A 21,243-nucleotide genomic window follows, 5' to 3' on the forward strand; every position below is an offset into this window, starting at 1 on the left:
CACTGGAGGCTCTCTGCATCAGCAAAATTACAAATTAAACGTGGAACTTTGAGGTCACTCCCAAAGAGTAAAAACTGGAAATAGGAAGTCCTAAATCCCAAGGATACAGTGAGCTTTGTTTTAATTCAGCTACAATGACTACTCACGATTAGCAGGGTGGCCGTGTGATGTCATTAGCAGCCAATCGGAGCTTCTGAGGAGTAGGTGCCAACTTGAGTGATGATGCCGAGTTGACTTCATTCCAGCCACAAGTAGGCAAGCTTCCACGGCCTCTGAAATTTCCTCAGAAAAATAGAGAAAATTCCCCTTGAGTTTAAACAGAGTGATCCTTCACCCAGCAAGGGATGGAATTCCTGCCTGTCCCTAATGGGCAAAACTATGGTGGATGAGGATGGCTGTATTGCAGCAGCCCATTGCTACCTTTGAGGAAGATTGGGGAGTGGGATCCCTGAGAGTTGGAGGCAGACTTGAGGGATCAGCCACAGACCAGTCCTTAAGGAGACTCCTGTGGGATGGAGAAGGTGGCCCTGATGTGTTGACAAGTCAATGACAGACCATTCAACACCCAGTTGTCATTAGAAGTAAATAATGTGGCAAAAATGTCACCCCCTCCCCAATGTCCACCTCAGTCCCATCTCAGAGTGGGGATCTGCAATACAGTAGAAAGATTCAGTGCCACCCCAAAGACACCCATATACAATAGGAGGCAAGCCTGCTGGTGTCAAATTCACTTATATCATGAACAACCTGCATGTCAAAATCTCTAGTTTTCCCATAAGCATCAATGACATATAGTTTATTTGAAATATAATAGACTTAATGCTGAAATGTAATTATGAATAATGAAATATAGTTGGCTTTCATTCAAAATCTAAAAGATGGATTCCTGGGCTTTTCAATCCAGTGTGTGGAGCCTGTGTAGCTACGTAAACCCTGGAGCAGACAGTCCCTGGATCCTTCTCTGATCATTGACATTACAACCTCCTGAGACCCTGCAAAAGGCAGATCATCCGGCCTCTGCCCAGAACCACTGAATAAGAAGTGTGTGTGATCATAGGGTCTGAAAATCAGCGTGTTTTAAAAGCTCCCTGGGGGATTCTTGGGTACAGGAAATCACTGATTGGATCTGGGAAGATGGGCAGGGCCAATATTTGGACAAAAGCATTTCCCAGCTCCAAACTGCCTAGGAAACCCGCAATTCTATATGTAATCATTTACTCTGTGCCCCAAGGGACATGGCCATTGTTTTTACTGTTTTCAACAATGTAACAATGGATTTTCAGAGATAGCAGAAGCTGCCTTAGAAGTTAACCTAATGCTAAAGGACTTTTTAAAACTTTCTTTTTCCCCATTGCTTGTCAAAGCTTGAAACAGTGCATTAATTAATAGAGCTGAAAGAGAAAACCTCCTGATACCGGAGTGGGGTTAGAGAAGAGGAAGGGGACAGGCATCAGTTGCTCACAAATACAGAAAGCAAAGGATTTTACCTTCTTTTACCAAGGCATTCTTGGAGATTGGGTCAAAGCAGCTGCCCCAAAATATCCCCTCTATGGAGGAACAGGCCTGCACTCAGATGGCTGAAACAAGAGGTGCTGGGTGCAAAGGGCAGAAAAGCAGCCCAGGCAGCACGCAGGCTGGTGCAGTCAGGGAAGGCTTCCTGGAGGAGCCAGGTTTCCCCATCTGTGCAGATGGCAAAGCCTGACTCCGAGGCCTTGGTGTTTCCAGATAACACGGCCAACATCACAGTCAAGTACGGGCAGTTTGACCGGGAGCATACCAAGGTCCACTTCCTACCCGTGGTCATCTCAGACAATGGCATGCCAAGCCGCACGGGCACCAGCACACTGACCGTGGCCGTGTGCAAGTGCAACGAGCAGGGCGAGTTCACCTTCTGCGAGGATATGGCCGCCCAGGTGGGCGTGAGCATCCAGGCAGTGGTAGCCATCTTACTCTGCATCCTCACCATCACAGGTCAGTGCTGGGCAGGGTGGGAAGGAGACACGGTGGGTGGAAGGGGATGGAAGGTGTTACGGGGAGGGGAAGCTTCACAGGAGAAGTAGAGGCCAGGGTTTCAGGCCCAACCCTGCCTCCAATCTGCGATGCAGCCCTCGACCAGTTCATGTGCAGGATATAGGATGTGAGCTCCATCCACCTGGGTGCTCACGGTGGGGGATGAGCCAGGGAGGAGGAGGGGGCCAGGCTCAGGACTCCTCCCCCACTCATCAGGCAGGTATCACTTTAAAATAACTTATACATAACAGTCACTCCTTCCACTTAGATGTTTTCAGCATTTACTGTGTGCCAGGCATTGTTCTGGGCATGTATTTACATAAAACCTATTTTTGAAAAAGGAAAAAGGATCCAGTTCTAAAATGGAAAGTTTAAAAACTTCTAATTTAGATTGTCTCCACGTGCTTTCTTTCTTTTTATAGAATTCCTCCGGCCTTGATACTTGATATTTTTTTCTTGTTTGGGCCTTGGAAATTTTAGGAGCATTGTAGACCTTAGTTTGGATTCCCCAGGGAGCAACCCTGGGATGAGGATTGGGGTGAAAGTGGTTTATCTGGGAGGTGGTTTATTTCCCTGGATACCTCCTAAAGCAGAGGGGGAGTGAAGCTGGGAAGGGAGGCGGCCAGCGAAGGTGGAATGTTCCCATGATGAGGAACTGGAGCCTCCTCCCACAAGGATGCCGGGAGGCAGCGTGGGGCCACCCCCCAGCATCTTCCCACGGCGGGAGAGGAGTGATGTACTGTATCCTGCATTTCACTCGTCATGAGATGCGGCAGGGGCTGATCCTCCAGAGGAAGCCCTCAGGTGATTGGAGATCGCCCTGGAACTCAAGGCAAGGCCTGGATACAGCCACAGGGCACCTGCAATATGGACTCCAGGCCACTCCTGCCTGTAGCTCCCCTGAGAGTGCCCTCGATATGCCCCCTTTCTGGGGCTTCTCCAGCAGAGATTTCTCCTTTATTAATAATTAATGATGATGATGGCATCCCCACCACAAATAGAATTGTATTTAACCTTACAACCATCTTCCCAAATATAAACAGAGCAGGGAAGTCATCATTTCCATTTTACAGACAGGGAAACTGAGGCTGTGGGGCAGGGCTGCCTCCCAGGGCATCCCAGCTTTACTTATGTATGTAGTAGTTTGTTCAGTAACTCAAAGCTAGAAGGCCTGAGCCTAATTTTAGAAACTCTCTGCACTTTACGGTCCACCCCTCCTCAGGGATCCAAGACTCTCACATAGCCACACCCCTCAGAGATTCCCACAGGCTGGACATCCGCACCTGCCCATGGGTGTGGGGGAAAGGCAGGGATGGGAGTGTCGGGGGAGGTAGGGATGGGGGTGCGGGGGCGCGGCGGGGACGGGGTGTGGGGGGGATGACGGGGATGGGTATGTGGGGGAATGGTGGGGATGGGGTTTCAGGGGAAGTGGGGGGCCAAAGGGATGGGAATGCGGGGGGGCGCGAGGGAGTTGCAGGGGGCGGTGAGGATGCGATGTTGGGGGGCGGCCGGGATGGGGGCATGGGGGTGTGGCCGGGATGGGGGCATGAGGGGGCAGCGGGGATGGGGGCACGATGGGCGGCGGGGATGGGGGCATGGGGGACCGCCCCGGCCCCCAGCCTTGTCTGACTCTGCCGCTCGGCTCCCTGGCCGCAGTGATCACCCTGCTCATCTTCCTGCGGCGGCGGCTCCGGAAGCAGGCCCGCGCGCACGGCAAGAGCGTGCCGGAGATCCACGAGCAGCTGGTCACCTACGACGAGGAGGGCGGCGGCGAGATGGACACCACCAGCTACGACGTGTCAGTGCTCAACTCGGTGCGCCGCGGTGGGGCCAAGCCCCCGCGGCCGGCCCTGGACGCCCGGCCGTCCCTCTACGCGCAGGTGCAGAAGCCGCCGCGGCACGCGCCCGGGGCACACGGGGGGCCCGGGGAGATGGCAGCCATGATCGAGGTGAAGAAGGACGAGGCGGACCACGACGGCGATGGCCCCCCCTACGACACGCTGCACATCTACGGCTACGAAGGCTCGGAGTCCATAGCCGAGTCCCTCAGCTCCCTGGGCACCGACTCGTCCGACTCTGACGTAGATTACGACTTCCTTAACGACTGGGGACCCAGGTTTAAGATGCTGGCTGAGCTGTACGGCTCGGACCCCCGGGAGGAGCTGCTGTATTAGGTGGCCGAGGCCACTCTGGGCCTGGGGGCCCAGGCCAGTCAGACTGCTAGGCACCACAGCCTCCAAAAATGGCACTGACTCCCCAGCCCAGCACCCCTTCCTCGTGGGTCCCAGAGACCTCATCAGCCTTGGGATAGCAAACTCCAGGTTCCTGAAATATCCGGGAACATATGTCAGTGATGACTACTCTCAAATGCTGGCAAATCCAGGCTGGTGTTCTGTCTGGGCTCAGACATCCACATAACCCTGTCACCCACAGACCGCCCTCTAACTCAAAGACTTCCTCTGGCTCCCTAAGGCTGCAAAGCAAAACAGCCTGTGTTCAACTGCTGGAGGGTCTTTTTCTAGGGTCCCTGAATGCCGTGGTGAGGCTGGTGAGGTCCTGGTCCCTATCTGCCTGGAGGCAAAGGCCTAGACGGCTTGACTTGTGAGGCAGGATTCTCTGCAGCCCATTCCCAAGGGAGACTGACCGTCCATCATGCCCTCTCTCAGGAGCCCTGGCCCCGCTCCAACTCCTTCATACTCCACTCCAAGTGCCCCACCACTCCCCAGCCCCTCTCCAGGCCTGCCAAGAGGGAGGAAGGGGCCCCATGGCAGCTCCTGACCTTGGGTCCTGAAGTGACCTCACTGGCCTGCCATGCCAGTAACTGTGCTTTACTGAGCACTGAACCACATTCAGGGAAATGGCTTGTTGAACTTCGAAGCAACTGTGAATTCATCCTGGAGGGGCGGTGGAGATCAAGAGTGACAGATCACAGGGTGAGGACCACCTCCACACCCATCCCCTCTGGAGAAGGCCTGGAAGAGCTGAGACCTTGCTTTGAGACTCCTCAGCACCCCTCCAGTTTTGCCTGAGAAGGGGCAGATATTCCCGGAGGAGAACACCTCTCCCCCTGTCTGCCTCACCTGGTCGCCAATCCATGCTCTCTTTCTTTTCTCTGTATACTCTTTATCCCTTGGTTTAGAGGAACCCAAGATGTGGCCTTTAGCAAGACTGGCCAATGTCCAAACCCACTCATGACTGCATGACAGAGCCCAGCCATGTGCCTTTAGACCTCGCTGTTGTCACATCTCAGGGAATCGAACCTCAGGCACACCTTGCAGAAGGCAAGGCCCTGCCCTGCCCAACCTCTGTGATCAACTGTGCATCTTCTACTGGAACGTTTCACTGCAAACACACGTTGGAGAAGTGGCATCAGTCAACAGAGAGGAGCAGTGAAGGAGACATCCAGCTCACCCTTCATCATGGACCGAGGTTCCCTCTCTGGGCAAAGTCCCTCAGACTGCAAGGGATTGTAGATAACACTGACTTTTTTGTTTTAACCAATAACTAGTTTCTTATAATGATTTTTTTACTAATGATACTTACAAGTTTCTAGCTCTCACAGACATATAGAATAAGGGTTTTTGCATAATAAGCAGGTTGCTATTTAGGTTAACAATATTACTTCAGGTTTTTTAGTTGGAAAAACAATTCCTGTAACCTTCTATTTTCTATAATTGTAGTAATTGCTCTACAGATTATGACTGTATATTGGCCACACTGGTGCATGACAAGTACTGTATTTTTTTATACCTAAATAAAGAAAAATCTTCAGCCTGGGCAACATAGGGAGACCCTATTTCTACCAAAAAAAAAATTAATTAGCCAGGCATGGTGGCATGCATCTGTGGTCCCAGCTACTTGGGAGGCTGAGATAGGAGGATCACTTCAGCCTGGGAGGTCAAGGCTTCAGTGAGGTCTGAACACACTACTACACTCCAGCGCTGGTGACAGAGTGAGATCCTGTCTCAAAAAAAGGGAAAGAAAACCTTTGAGATTCTTCCATTTCTAGAGCTGATAGAGCACTTGTGAAACACACACACATGCACAAACATATAAACATGCATACAAGCATGCACATGCACACACAAATACACATACATACACACATGCACACACACACCACCACCACCATCATCAGAGGAAACTACAGAAGAGGGAACATTTGTAGATTTCTAGGAATATGCCAAAGCTTTTCAAAGCCTTCTATGGACAGCTCATTCCTCAACTTTTCCTTTTAAACTTTTTGTTAGCTTCTTATTGGCCCCAGTCATTTTCACTGCCTCAGGCAGCTGCAATGTTAAACAATTGCCACTGATTACTTTCAACAAATAACCTCAGAGATAAGGCTGTGTGCATTGAATGGGCACCAAATAAGGTCAAATGAACACAGCCTTGCAAGTGGAGTCTCTTCCAGGGAACTACCAGACAAGTTGAATAATGACAGTGATCTGGGAACTGGACTTTGCAGAAGCTTCAACCCTGTTCTGATCTTTCTGTTTGTCTTTAGGCTGCTGATTTCCACCATGATTATGAAACCACTGGGTTTCAAGGCTACCATAGGTCTCGGGAGAAGGGGACAGGACTAGGGCAAGTTAAAATGCCATCAAGCTCTGCCAGGTATGGTGGCTCACGCCTGTAATCCCAACACTTTAGGAGGCTGAGGAGAGAGGATTACTTGAATATAGGAGTTTGAGACCAGCCTGGGCAACATAGTGAGACCCAGTCTCTATTTAAAAAAAAAAAAGGACAATGCCATCAAGCTCACTGTTCTTACCAATATTAACCTGTTAAAAAAAAAATAGGTACACCTTGGATTGTTGAAAGTTTTTGATTAGTTTTCAGAGTTCTGAAAAAGTTGGTTTTGACAATTTTGGCCAGTATTCTCATTGCTTTTCTCGGGGAAAAGTGCTCCTTACTCAGTCATTCCTGCCAATGCCACCCCTTCCAACTGGTTTTTGAGCTGTTTTCCCACTTGTCTGAAGTACTTGCTCCCTGAACTCACGGTTGTCCAATCCCTGGAGCCCATGAAATCTGTTCACTACTTCCTTCTCCAAGAAGCCTCCCCATCCCCAAGACACCTCCAGATAAGACAATTTCTGTCCCTCCAACCTTCAAGGGGGCCTGGCTCTGAGCTCTTGGCCACCCTGGTCACCTCCTCTGCTTGGAACCTGCTTACCCTAAGGTAGGAAGAATGATCTTCGTAGTGGAGGAGGGCCTATCTCTGAATTTGTACATTTTATTGTATCTCAAACCCAGTGGCCCTGGAATCTTCTGATCACACTGCACATGCCTGCTCCAGCCAACGCTGGGTCCCAAGCCTACTGAAAGTGGGCAAGGGGAGCAGAGGCTCAGAGCCCTTCCCCTCCCCGAGGCCAAACCTCTGAAGCTAGCATGACCATCCTCATTTCACAGATGGCCAAGGTGACACCCAGACGGGGATGAGATGTGGCCAAAGCCACACAGGCAAGTTAGGGACAGAGTTGGGCCTAGACACTCTTCCATCCTCTAACCCACCCTCAACCATTGCCCCATGGGTCCCAGGAGAATGCGAATCTACAGACTTCCCAGACCTGGGGGGCTAGAGGCTGAACCAAGGCGTATCATCTGCGCCTGTTGGGGTTGGTCATGGGAAATGACCACTAGGGGGTGCGCTGTGTCAATAAATGCTCAGCCAGGGCTGGTGTCTGCAAGCTCCACGGCTGGGCATCCTGGCAATCAATGGACCGCAGGTTCTGGGGGTCCTGGACTTTGACAGAGAACGTGGTCTGGCCCCACAACCTGCCTGGGCTCTTGCTACGCTCCCTCTTCGCACCGGGGTCTGATCGGGTAGAGACAGCCAGAGACCTAGCCCCCACCTTCCCGAAGGAAAAGGGTACCTACTGTCTCCAGCAGTCCAGCCAGCACCAAGAATCTCAGCTCTCCGAGAGCGGCTGGGCTTGGCCGCCAGATCTTTGGATTTGTGAGGGTCACAGTGCACCACACCATCCCTCCTTGCACCTGGTGGCCCTGCTGCAGTGTCCACGCCCCATCTTCCTGCTCGGCCCCGCCCTGCTTTCACCAAGCCAATCCTGGAAGGTTGATTCTGGGCCAGGAACAAAGCTGCAGTTCCTGAGCGCCCTGGTTCCAGGCGCCTCCCAGGTCAAGAATCCTTCGAATAAATCCTACTGTCTTCAAGGTGACTAGCAGATGTTCACAATCAAAACCTCAGACCACCAAGAAATCACCCTTCTAGGGATTGCTAAGGACCTCCTAGGGACCTAAGATGCACAGGGTGTATCTGCCTCAGTAAGTTCAGTGTTATTTATAAGCAGAAGATTCGAAACAATATAAATGTCCAACAATAAGAGATTGGTTAGGTAAATTATGGCAAATCCACCAAACCCTACCGGGCGACCATTAAAAGTCATGTTGGGAAGTGGTGATCTTGAGCTAAATTCAAGGTCAAGGCTAAAAGCAAAACCCAATGAATTATTTACAGTCAGATCTCAACTTTTTGTAGTAGATCTCCATCTTCAGGTTATGAAATTATGAAAAATTTTTATTTTCTTCTTTATTCTGTTTTCCAAATTTTCTATAAGCAGTATATATTATTTTTATAATCAGAAAAAATGTTATCTTAATGTTGATTTCTAAGCACTTTTTTGTAACTGGAAAACAGTGAATTGATAAGCAAAATTTATCCCCAAATATCATTTTTTAACACTAAAAGTTTGTTTTTTAAAAAAGTTTTGAGTTCACTATTAATGCAACAGAGACTTTTAAGAATTACCAGCCTGATCAAGATAGCGAAACCCTGTCTCTACTAAAAATACAAAAATTAGCCAGGCATGGTGGCAGCTGCCTACAATCCCAGCTACTCAGGAGGCTGAGGCAGGAGAATCGCTTGAACCTCGGAGGCAGAGGTTGCAGTGAGCCAAGATCGCACCACTGCACTCCAGCCTGGGCGACAGAGTGAGGCTCAGCCAAAAAAAAAAAAAAAAGAATTAACTGAATTGCTTCTGAGGTCATCACCCTTGAATCCAGAAAATATATATGTTGTTAGAGGGTTGATTAATTTTGTTTGTTTGTTTGTTTGTTTGCTTACTTCTGAAAGCATTTCTTTGAACTTGGTCGGTGGGAGTCTAATCCTGTTAACCTTTGGAGTTCTTTAACAGCAAAGTTCCAGCCACTTTCTGGATCAGAGCAGTTACAGTCTATGAGATGGGGGAAACCCGGTTTTCCAGCCAAGTGACTTCCATAGAATTCTGCAATGCATGGAAATATCCAACATTTCTCTTCCTCAAAGATAAGAGAAACAGCTGAGGCCTATTTCTCTCAGTCCATCCAGAGGTTATCCGGGATGTTTAGGAAATCTGTGTATGCCCCAGCACTTAGGAAGACTTCACAAAACTTTGCAATGTGCTCTTGTAGCTTAGGGCATAGAAAGCACAGCTATCTTATAATATTCCTGTATGATGGTTGCTGAGGGGATGTTTAATGTTGTTACACAGGAAGCTGTGCTGAACAAGGGTCTTTTGTTTTCAGATCGGACTCTGGGCAGGAAGTGAATCTTCACAGGGAAGGAAGCAACAAAACTCTACCTCTGGCTTTTGCTGGCCGAGCAGGGAAAGGCCTATAGACACAGGGCATTGCACAGGAACTAAAACAGCCCTCCTGGGAGCACTACATAAAGCAGCCAATATTTTGAAAAGCATAGGGAAGAGTGAAGTCATCCAGGGCATTTGCAGACACAACACTAAGAACTTGGTGACAACAGCCCTGAAGCAAAACACCAGCATGTACTGGGCAGGGCTTGGGAGATAAGACAGGACATCTGAAACTAAACGTGGTGGAGTCCATTTCCTGGGCTTTCTGGAGCTATGCAGGGTGATAGGCTCATCCTGGCTTGCGCAAGACTCTCATTTTAGTACTAAAAGTCCGTGTCCTGGGAAACTCCTCAGTCCCAGGCCAGGTGGTTCAGAGTCAGCAGTCCTGGATGAGTCAGTGCTCTCCTACAAGCAGAGTTATGTTTCTTAATCTCCCTGAGTCACAATTTTCTCATTTGTAAATAAAATAGGGTAATATAATGCCTACTCTGAGTTTTTGTAAAATTCAAAAGAAATAAATCTTGAAAAGGTAATAGAACCAAATTTGGCACATAGCAATTATTCAATGTTAACAGGAAGGAAGGAAGGGAAGGAGGAAGAAAATGTTAAAAGATCCTTTTTTAAGGTTAAAAATCATAACTCTTTACTCATATAAAATGAATATGTATCAAAGATTTTATTTTTAACTCATTAGTTTATGATAGAAGCAGTCAAATGTTACAACCCATTGCAAGGAGTATTCAGAGAATCCCACAGTAAAGCCAATAAGGAATGCTGAAATCAACTTACATACAGAAATAAAACTGGTCTATCTACAGGGTAAAGATAGACTGCATGTCATTGGACACAATCATTCGTACTCCCATGGGCAAGAATAATCTGCATTAGTCTAAGTTTTCTTCAATTTACAGAGTTGTAAAATAGCTCAAAGACGATGAAAGGCAATAACCTAGAAAAGTGTACTGGACCAAAAACTCAGTACTTTTTTTTTTTTTTTTTTTTTTTTTTTTTGCCTATTTGAAAGTCTTTCATAATCTTTCCTAACAGAAGAAAAGAAAGAAGGAAGGGAGAGAGGGAGGAAGAAAAGGAGGGAGGGAAATAAGTGTGGGTCTGATAAGGTTTGGATATGGTTTGGCTGTGTGTCCCCACCCAAATCTCATGTTGATTGTAATTCCCAGTGTTGGGGGAGGGATCTGGTAGGAGGCAGTTGGATCATGGGGGTGGATTTCCCTCTTGTTATTCTCATGATAGTGAGTGAGTTCTTAGGAGATCTGGTTGTTTAAATGCATGTAGCACTTCCCCCTTCACTCTTGCTCTCCCGCTCTGCCATGTGAAGAAGGTGCTTGCTTCTGCTTCACCCTTCCACCATGATTGTAAGCTTCCTGAGGCCTCCCCAGCCATGCTTGCTGCACAGCCTGAGGAACTGTGAGTCAATGAAACCTCTTTTCTTCAGAAATTAGCCAGTATCAAGTAGTTATTTATAGAAGTGTGAGAACGGACTAATACAGGGTCTTCAGTGAGAAGTTTATACCAGAACTAAATGAATCGTATGTATGGTGGGTTTATGTAAGAATGGCTAAATGCAGCAGGGTGTATTCCTTATCCACTCCTATGTAACAAATTTCACAAACTTAGCAGCTTAAAAAAAACATGCATTTATCACCTCATAGTTTCTGTGGGCTGGGAGTCCAGGAATAACGTTGCTGGGTTCTCTGTTTCAGGATCCCCTCTGAAAGCTACAATCAAAGTGTCATACACAAGATCTTATCTCAAGCCTTGACTAGAGAAGGACCTACTTCCGAGATCACATAGTTGAATGAATTCAGTCCTTACAGCCTGTTGAACTGAGGACCTCCCCAACATGCTCACCTGCTTCATCAAAGTCTGCAAGAGAGAGAGAGAGTCCACTAGCAAGAGGACACTGCAGTCTTATCTAATGTAATCACTGAAGTGACATCCTGTCACATTGGTCACCTTTTCTATTATATTCATTATAAATGAGTCCCACATGCTGCCACACTCAAGTGGAGGGGATTACACAGGGCTGGAGTACCAGAGGTGGGGCTAATTCGCTGTCATCTTAGAGTTCTTCCATCACACAGAAATTCTCAGCTCACCAAATCTGGGATTCCACATCTGGCTATTCCTGAAGCTGGAGGCCTGGCATATTTTTGAGTGGCCATTTGGATCAGCTGATAAACCCAGGGTTTGTCTGCTGACTGGAGGAGCAAGAACTATAAGGCTAATTGAAATGAATCTACTTAAAATAGTGACATGATTTTTCTAAAAATTACTGGAAGGTAAGGGTTGATTGAGACTTTAAAATAAAACCAAAAATTATTCTAAATGTTTCATATTTTAGGTAAGAAAGTTTTGATTTTTACTGCAACCATTTTCTAACTCTTAAAATAAAGAAAGGATAATTCAAGTGTTGATACCTTCCCAACATAAATATACAGGAACATAATGTACCTTCCTTGTATTTTATCTTTGATTTACACAAAGAGAATTTTTATACAAATATTCCAGGCTCATTAGTTTTCCCAAAGGCTTCTCATAATCCTTTGATATTTAAATCATTCCCTCTTTCAAGTCATTTTTTATCTTCCTTGTCAATTCTCTTTTTGTTAATTTGCCCAACTCATCTGGATCTTCCTTCGTCACTGGCTCTGTAAATTTGAGTATTTCTCCAATAATGCTTCTATCAACTTTATGAAATCCTGTCTTTTGCAAGATTTAAAAATTCCCTTTATAATAAGCATTCTACAGTAAGTGAAGACACACTAGCAAATATATGAGTGATGGATCAAGAGAGACAAAGTGTTAAAAATGGAGAGATGCAACTTTTAAAAATGAAATTCTTAATTACAATCTAACAAAATAAGTACAGGACCTATATGCTGAAAACGACAAAACACTAACGAAGGAATCAAAGAAGGCATAACTAAGTGGAGAGATACACCATGTTCATGAATTGGAAGTCTCAGAATTATTAAAATGTAAATTCTATCCAAATTGATCTATAGATTCAACCCAATCACAATCAAAATCCTAACTGGCTGTATAAATTGACAAGCTGATTCCAACATTCATATAAAAATCCAAAGAATGTACAAGATTCAAACAGCTTTGAGAAAAGGAGAAAAAAGTTAAAGGATTCACATTATCTGATTCCAAGACTTCTTATAAAGCTACAGTCATCGAGTCAGTATAGTACTGGCAAAAGGAGAGATGCATTCTATATATCTATCTGTCTATATATCTATGTGGAATATAATAAAGAGTTCAGAAATAGATCCACAAATAAGATCAATTGAATTTTGACGAAGATGAAAAAACAATTCAATAGAGAAAGGACAGAATTTTCTTTTGTTTTCTTTTTTTTTTTTTTTCCTTTGAGACGGAGTCTCGCTCTGTCACCCAGGCTGGAGTGCAGTGGTGCAATCTCGGCTCACTGCAAGCTCCGCCTCCCGGGTTCAGGCCATTCTCCTGCCTCAGCTTCCTGGATAGCTGGGACTACAGGCATCCGCCACCACGCCCGGCTAAATTTTTGTATTTTTAGTAGAGATGGGGTTCCACCGTGTTAGCCAGGACGGTCTCAATCTCCTGACCTCGTGATCCGCCTGCCTCGGCCTCCCAAAGTGCTGGGATTACAGGCGTGAGCCTCCACGCCTGGCCCAAGGACAGAATTTTCAATAAACAATGCTGAAACAATTAGACACCTATATGCAGGAAAAAAAGTCTTTGACCTACATGTTCATTTTATACAAAAAAATAATTCAAAAAGAATCATAGACCTAAATGTAAAATATAAAAACTTTTAAACTTTTAAAATAAAATGTAGGTAAAATCTTCATGACCTACAGTTAGGCAGAGTTCCTGGAGATGACATCAAGAAGTTAATTCATAAAAAGAAAAAATTTGTAAGTTGGATTTCATTAAAACTAGAAACTTTTGCTCTAAAAAGAGAAAAAGTAAACTTATAAGAACAAAAAGAAAAGCCATGGACTGTCATATACCTGACAAAGGATATACAGACTACAGGAAGTACTCTCAAACTCAACAGTAAGAAAATAAGCAACCCAAGTTAAAAATGGGCAAAATATTTGAACAGACACTTCACTAAAGAAGATATGTGGGGCCGGGCGTGGTGGCTCAAGCCTGTAATCCCAGCACTTTGGGAGGCCAAGATGGGCGGATCATGAGGTCAGGAGATCGAGACCATCCTGGCTAACCCGGTGAAACCCCGCCTCTACTAAAAAATACAAAAAACTAGCCAGGCGAGGTGGCGGGCGCCTGTAGTCCCACCTACTCGGGAGGCTGAGGCAGGAGAATGGCGTAAACCTGGGAGGCGGAGCTTGCAGTGAGCTGAGATCTGGCCACTGCACTCCAGCCTGGGCGACACAGAGCGAAACTCCGTCTCAAAAAAAATAAAATAAAATAAAAAGAAGATATGTGGATGGAAAATAAGCATAAATAAAGAAAATCTATGGATGGCAAATAAGCATAAGATTATCAACATCATTACTCATTAAGGAAATGCATATTGAAACCACAATGACATGGCACTACACACCTACTAGGATAGGGAAAAAACTGACAACACCAAGTGTAGAGCCACTGGAGCACTCATACATTGCTGATGAGAATGCAAAATGGTAAAACCACTTTACAAAACAGTTTGGCAGTTTCTTATCAAGTTATAACAGCAAAACCAGAAACAACAAAATGTCCCTCAACTGGTGAGGAGTGCTATGGTCTGAACGTTTCTGTCCTTCCAAAATTTGTATATTGAAACCTAATCCCCAATGCAAGGGTATTTGGAAGTGGGGACTTTGGGGTGGGATTAAATTATGAAGGCAGACCCCTCATGAACAGGGTCAGTGCCTGATATGGTTTGAATGTGTAACCCTTCCAAATCTCATGTTGAAATATAGTCTCCAGTGCTGGTGTGAGGTGTTCAGATCATGGAGGTGGATCCCTCATGAATGGCTTGGCACATCCCCTTGGTGATAAGTGAGCTCTCACTCTGAGTTTATGTGAGATCTGGTTGTTTAAAAGTATGTGGCATCCCCCCTACACACACACTTTTGCCATGTGAAGTGCCTTCTCCTGCTTTATCTTCCACCATGAATAAAAGCTTCCTGAGGCCTCCCCAGAAGTTGTACAGATGCCAGCACCATGCTTCCTGTACAGCCTGCAGAACTATGAGCCAATAAAACCTCTTTTCTTTATAAATCACTCAATCTCAAGTATTTCTTTATAGCAATGCAACAATGGACAAAGGCCAAGCGCGGCGGCTCACTCCTGTAATCCCAGCACTTTGGGAGGCGGGTGGATCACTTGAGGCCAGGAGTTTGAGACCGGCCTGGCCAACGTGGTGAGACCCTATCTCTACTAAAAATACAAAAATTATCCAGGCATGGTGGTGCACGCCTATAATCCCAGCTACTCAGTAGGCTGAGGTAGGAGAATCACTTGAACCCAGGAAGCAGAGGTTGCAGTGAACCAAGATCACACCACTGCACTCTAGCCTGGGTGGCAGAGTGAGACTCCATCTCAAAAAAAAAAAAAAAAAAAGAGTGGACTAACACAGTGTCCTGACAAAACAGGCCCCAGAGGATCCCCATCCACCATGTCAGAACATAGTTAGAAAGTGCTGTCTATGAACCAATAAGTGAACCCTCACCAGACACTCAATCTACCGAACCTGCTGATGCCTTTATCTTAGACTTGCCAGCCCCTGGAACTGAGAGAAATAAATTTCTGTTGTTTATAAACCATACAGTTTATGGTACTTTGTTATATAGCCCAAATGGACTAAGACAAGTGGATAAACCAGCTCTGGCACAGCCATACAATGAAACATTATTGAGCTGTGAAAAGGAAAGAAACACTGATACATGCAACAACTTGGGTGAATCTCAAGTGCATTATGCCATTTGAAAGAAGTTACACTCAAAAGACTACATACTGTGTGATCCCACTTATACAATATTCTGCAAAGGCAAAACTGTAGCAACAGAGAACATATCAGGGTTTGTAAGAGTTGGGGAGAAGGGAGGATTGGACTAACAAAGAGAAGCTGCATTAGAGAGACTTTTAGGGTGATGGAGCTGTTGAACATCTTAATTGTGGTAGTGGTTACACAAGTCTATGCATTTGTCAAAATCATACATCTGTACTCAAAAAAAAAGAATGTTACCATATGTAAATTAAAAGTAAACTTTTGAAAATCATCAACAAAATTTGAAAATAATAAAAAAATTTGATCAGGGTCTGTCTCACTTTATAAGGGATCAACTTATTGGTCACTTTATTGATGTATGATGTACAAGGTTCAGGTGCACTCTCTTACTTATTAATTTATTCTTTCTTTTTTTTTTTTTTTTTGAGACAGAGTCTCACTCCATCACCCAGGCTAGAGTGCAGTAGCGTGATCTTGGCTCATTGCAGCCTCCACCTCCCAGGTTCAAGGGATTCTTGTGTCTCGGCCTCCTGAGTAGCTGGAATTACAGGCATGCACCACCATGCCTGGCTAATTTTTATATTTTTAGTAGAGATGAGGTTTCACCATGTTTGGCCAGGCTAGTCTCAAACTGCTGGCCTCAAGTGATCCACCCGCCTTGGTCTCCCAAAGTGCTGGGATTACAGGCGTGAGCCATCACACCTGGTCTCATTCATTCTTTGTTTCTAAAACACCTGTTGAACAATGTACCAATGAAATTCCCTTGATTCTGTTCCTAACAGCTCGAGAAGCCTCCTCCTTCTCTACTATTCCAACCTGAGCTTGAGCATTCTTCATTTGCTCTACTATGGTATTCCCACAACTTTTCAATTGGTTTTCTTATTTCTAACCTTAATCCCCCCACCACCAGGCCTTTTCCTGAAGCTACTGAAATGATTTTTCTAAAGCGTAAATAAGATCTTACTCTCCCTTGCTTAAAACTCAACAGAACTTTTCATATCTTCAGTGGCTCTCCACTAACAATCAATGGAACCCAAACTCTTTAGCCTGGTACCCAAGGCCCTACATGATAAAGCTTCTCCTTGACTTCTTAATCTCTTTATTGTTGTAGCCACCCTCATACATTCTAGTCAGACTGAATTATTAGCCTTTACTCAGACATATGGTAGAGTGTGTTATTGGTCAAAATATTCACTGCCCTTCTCTGTGGGAGGATTTGTATTCCTGATGCACTGATGTCAAGCTTGGCCATGTGACTCATCCTGTCAAATAAAATGTAAGTGGAAGAGACTCATGCCACCTCAGAGCAGAAACTTTAAGGACCAATGTATGGTTCTACTATCTCTCTTCTCTCTGCCACCGACAATGAACATATAACATGAGCTAAAAATAAACCTTCATTGTCATAAGCTACCAATATTTGGGATTTGTTTGTCACCACAACATAATTTAGCCTAAGCTGACTGAAACACTCTTAGGTTGAAAGCACCACAATTATTCACTTTGTAGTCTCTGTGCATAGTATAGACACATAACTGCATAACTGGCATTCGCTACATACTTGTTGAATAAATGAATACAATGAGTGAGTGAACAAACAAGTGACCAATGAATGAACAAGTGACCTGGGCCTTTGCACATGCTATTCTCCCTGTAAAGAGTGGCCATCCCCACTTCTTCACTTGCCCGACTCTTCCTCAAGTCAAACCTCGAAGATCTCCTCTAAGAAGACTTCCCTGCCCATCTCTTAGGCCTTTTGTGCTGCTATAACAAAACACACAGACTGGGTAACTTATAAACAACAGAAATGTAGTCCTCACAGTTCTGGAGGCTGGGAAGTCCAAGATCAAGGCACAGCATTCAGTGTCTAGTGAGGGCCTTCTTGCTGCATCCTCACATGGCAGAAAACAAAATGCAAAAAAGGCCTCAGCTGGTTCCTTCCAGTCTTTAATAAAGCACTAATTCATTCATGAGGACGGAGCTCTTTTGAGTTAATCACTTTCCAAAAGGCCTACCTCTTAATGCCACAACAATGGGGATTCAGTTTCAACAAATGAATTTGAGGAGACATTTAGACCATAGTACCTTCCTCCCTCCTCTGCAAGGCATTCATGTATATTTCTGCTCTTGTAATAATTGTCTCTCCCTGCTCTGACTTTAAGACCCTAAGGCAGAGCTAGGTTGGCCTCACCTTAGTGGCTCCTGTGCCCAGCAGAGTGCCTGGCCCAGAGCAAGTGGATGGATGAATGAATGAAGGAGTGAGAGAGTGGGGAGTTTGCAGCTCTTCCAAGTAGCCACAGGCCCTCTCCACTCCAGGCCTTTGCAAATGCTCTTCCCTCTTCCTGGAGCACCAGTCCCCATCCTACTTGCCTGCCTAACCCTTCTAAATCCTTTAGCATCACCTGCCCCATCCACTGCCCATCCCTGTCACAGCTAAGTCCCTCCCTCTCCCTGTTTCCACAAACTTAACATATCCCTCCAACAGAGCCCTTGTCACGTAGTTGAGATCCTCTGTGGTCTGTCTCTCTCTGAGCACTCTGAGGGCACGAATTGCATCTGATTCATACTATGTCTCCATACCTAACAACAGCAAAATCATGATAGCAATAACAAAAACAACAATAATAGTAACAACCAACCAGGGCTTGTTGCAGTCAAATTAATGGATGAATTAATATTTGAATGAATTAATGAATTAATTTGAAATGGTTCTCACCTCTTCCTCCATTGTCCCTCAGAAAGGCCCAGACTCACTGGAGGATGACTTTCTGAATGTGATGGGACTCAGCTGATGGACCTTTGTTACCACAGCTGACTTCTCTCCCAGGCCCTTGCACTTATCCCTAACCTCATGTGCCACATGACCCCATAAGTGTGTGCAACAGGGCTGTAAAACTCAGCACACAGACCCCCTTCCCAAATCCACTTCCCACGTCCCCCAGTAGGCCTGCCAGAGATGTCTTAGAGCACATGACTCCAAGGAAGTGTGCATACCAGGCCCAACTGGCTTGGAGCCTCTTCTAACCTGCAACCAAAGGAGATGACTGGGAGAGCGAGGAAAGGAGAAAGGTAGGCAGTGAATGAGGAGCTAGAAGGAGTCTGCATCTATCCTGAGGTCAACATGCATGGCTAATTGCATAATCAACTGCAGATGGGAGCCAGAACTCTGACAGTGAGACAAACACCCAAGGTCAAGACACACTAATCATCTCCTCACCATGCATTCCTCTCTAACTGACTCTCGCTCTGGAAAATCCCAAGGGAAGAAAGGAGAATGAGAGGAGGAAAGAAAAAGAAGCACTCATTCTGAACCCGTCCTGCAGGAAGGCCTCCAGGAACTTCAATCACCCAGAAGCCAACTAGGAACTAGAAACAGAAAGCTGCAGAACTGATCACGACTCATCAGAGGCCATGAGAGCAAGGAAAGAATCAGGAACTGTTGCAAATTGGAAGAGTCTGAGGAAACACAACAGCTATGAGCAATGTGGGATCCTGAATCAGATCCCGAAGCAGAAAAAGAGCACTAGAGAGAAACTGGTGAAATTTGCATAAGGTACAATAATAGCATTGTACCGGTGTTAATTTCCTAGTTTTGACCATTGTGCCATGGTTACGTAAGTTGTGAATATTAGGGGAAGCTGGGTGAAGGATATGCATGAACTTTCTAAATTATTTTTGTAATTTTTCTGTAAGTCTAAAATTATCTTTAAAAGGGTGTTTTATTTTGTCTTTTAAAGGACTTCCAGGCAGCCAGCAACATCCTGGTAAGAATGAAGTCATTCCCACCAAACCTGGTTTTGCTGAATTGGCCATGAATGTGGCTTATTTATTTAGCAATCAGGGATATTGTTCTCTGTAGAAACCTACAGTTCTTCCGTGAAGCTTGGATATCTCAAGCGGAAGGAGGAGGAGAGCTGGGAAGTGACAGGAGGAGAGAAAGGATTAATGCAGGCAGGTTGGAGTCATTTAGCACAAGGGCAGACAGGCCTACACACCTGAAGGACCTCTAGAGGCAGCCTCCTGTTCCAGCACAATCACTGGTATCTTTATGATCCAACTCCATTTTTGCAGCAAATGTTTCTGGAGCCCTGAACCACACATCAAACTAGGGACACAGTATTGAAGTCCACAATCCTTTGGAGGGCAGGACTGAGTTCCTGCCCTCCAAAGGCTCACAAACCGGGAGGCAAGTATACACAAACACAAAAGAAAATCGTATGTGATTTCCATCATTTTGAAATGTGAGGTGTGCTATGGGACCTCAGATGAGGAAGTTACTCATTCAACCTGTAGGAAGTCAAGGTCAGAAAAGCCTCCAGAGAAGGGGATATGGGTGTTAGAGGTGCTAGAGCCCAGGAGTTGAGGTGGAGAGTGGCTAGATAGAACCTAGAGACTGGGCAGGAACTAGATCAGAAAGGACCTTGACTATCTTGCTACAAGGCCACTAGGACTTGATTCTGCAGCAATGGAAAGTCCCTGAAGGATTCTAGCAAGGGTGTGGCTTGATTTAAGGAAGCTCGGAGGCTGCAGTGTGGAGAGGTGTCTTTTTTTCAAGAGTCTGAGTTGAGGAGAGGTTATAGTGAGGCCAGACTGTGCCCTGCTTTCGGGGGCGGAATGTACACTGTGTGACAGTGAAAATGAACACAGCAATAATCCAAGCAGAGAGGCTGAGAAAACAGCTTCTTCCCCACAGGACCTAATTCATGAGCCTCCACTGCCCATCAGGCCACCCTGCCTTTCCCCGTGTGCAAAAGCTCAGCTGCTCCAGGCCAGGAGGGTTGCTTGTTCATGTACTAGACTGCCTAAAGGTGACACGATTAATGTTCTCCTTGGAATGACTTCCCCATAGCATTTCAGGTCCATCATGGTCAGCTCAAAATGAATAGCAGAGAGACTCAGCCTCCTGGCGCCTGCCTAAAAGAAGCAGACACAAGGGGAAGTGGAGCCCCCTCCCCGCAGCTGTCACATTGGGTTCAGGGATTCCCTGTTCCTCTGAGTGTTGTGGATGTGTGTGGGTAACATGGAGACATTCTTGAGTTCCCAATAGTCACCAGGAACTCTGGGAGAGAGCACCAGGATAGAAAGGAGAGGCACGAGCTGGGCAGGTGGCTCAAGCCTGTAATCCCAGCACTTTGGGAGGCTGAGGTGGGTGGATCACTTAAGGCCAGGAGTTTGACAGCACCCTGGCCAATATGGTGAAATACTAAAAATACAAAAATTAGCCAGGTGTAGTACTGTGCTCCTGTAATCCCAGCTACCCAGGAGGCTGAGGCAGGAGAATGACTTGAATGCGGGAGGTGGAGTTGCAGTGAGCCTAGGTCGCGACACTGCACTCCAGCATTCCAGCCTGGCCGGCAGAGCAAGACTCTGTCTCAAAAAGAGAGGGGAGGGAAGGGGAAGAAGGAGGGGAGGGGAGGGAAGGGGAAGGAGGAGGGGAGGAGGGAAGGGGGAGGAGGAGGGAAGGGGAGGGAAGGTGAGGGGCGTGTGGAGGGGAGGGGAGAGAAGGGGGGTGGGGGAGGGGAGGGAAGGTGAAGGAGGGAGGGAGGCAGACATGGTTGAAAGTCCCTAGTTACACTGCACTGGCCACTTCAGCAGCAGGGACAGCAGTCTAGAGATGCTGCCAAGGAGACCCAGGTCCCAGGAAATGCATGACGGTGACCTCGTCTGCTGGAATGCCAT

At 46.1% G+C, this 21,243-nt stretch overlaps 1 protein-coding gene and 1 pseudogene across 2 annotated transcripts in view; both read left to right on the forward strand.

Annotated features, from left to right (window-relative positions):
* Positions 1-5,791, forward strand: part of CDH5 (cadherin 5) — a 37,983-nt gene extending 32,192 nt beyond the window's left edge. Inside the window, exons 11-12 of the mRNA XM_010355191.2 lie at positions 1,726-1,971; positions 3,667-5,791. Of these exons, the coding sequence (XP_010353493.1) occupies positions 1,726-1,971; positions 3,667-4,184 (764 nt within the window). The 3' untranslated portion in view covers positions 4,185-5,791. The remainder of the gene's footprint in view (positions 1-1,725; positions 1,972-3,666) is intronic.
* On the forward strand, positions 4,342-5,791 carry LOC115895270 (annotated as a pseudogene). Its single transcript, XR_004055477.1, has one exon. The product of XR_004055477.1 is annotated as an uncharacterized LOC115895270 (transcript).
* Positions 5,792-21,243: the final 15,452 nt, after the last annotated feature.

Source organism: Rhinopithecus roxellana, chromosome 20 (assembly GCF_007565055.1).
Source record: "Rhinopithecus roxellana isolate Shanxi Qingling chromosome 20, ASM756505v1, whole genome shotgun sequence".
Taxonomy (NCBI): Eukaryota; Metazoa; Chordata; class Mammalia; order Primates; family Cercopithecidae; genus Rhinopithecus; species Rhinopithecus roxellana.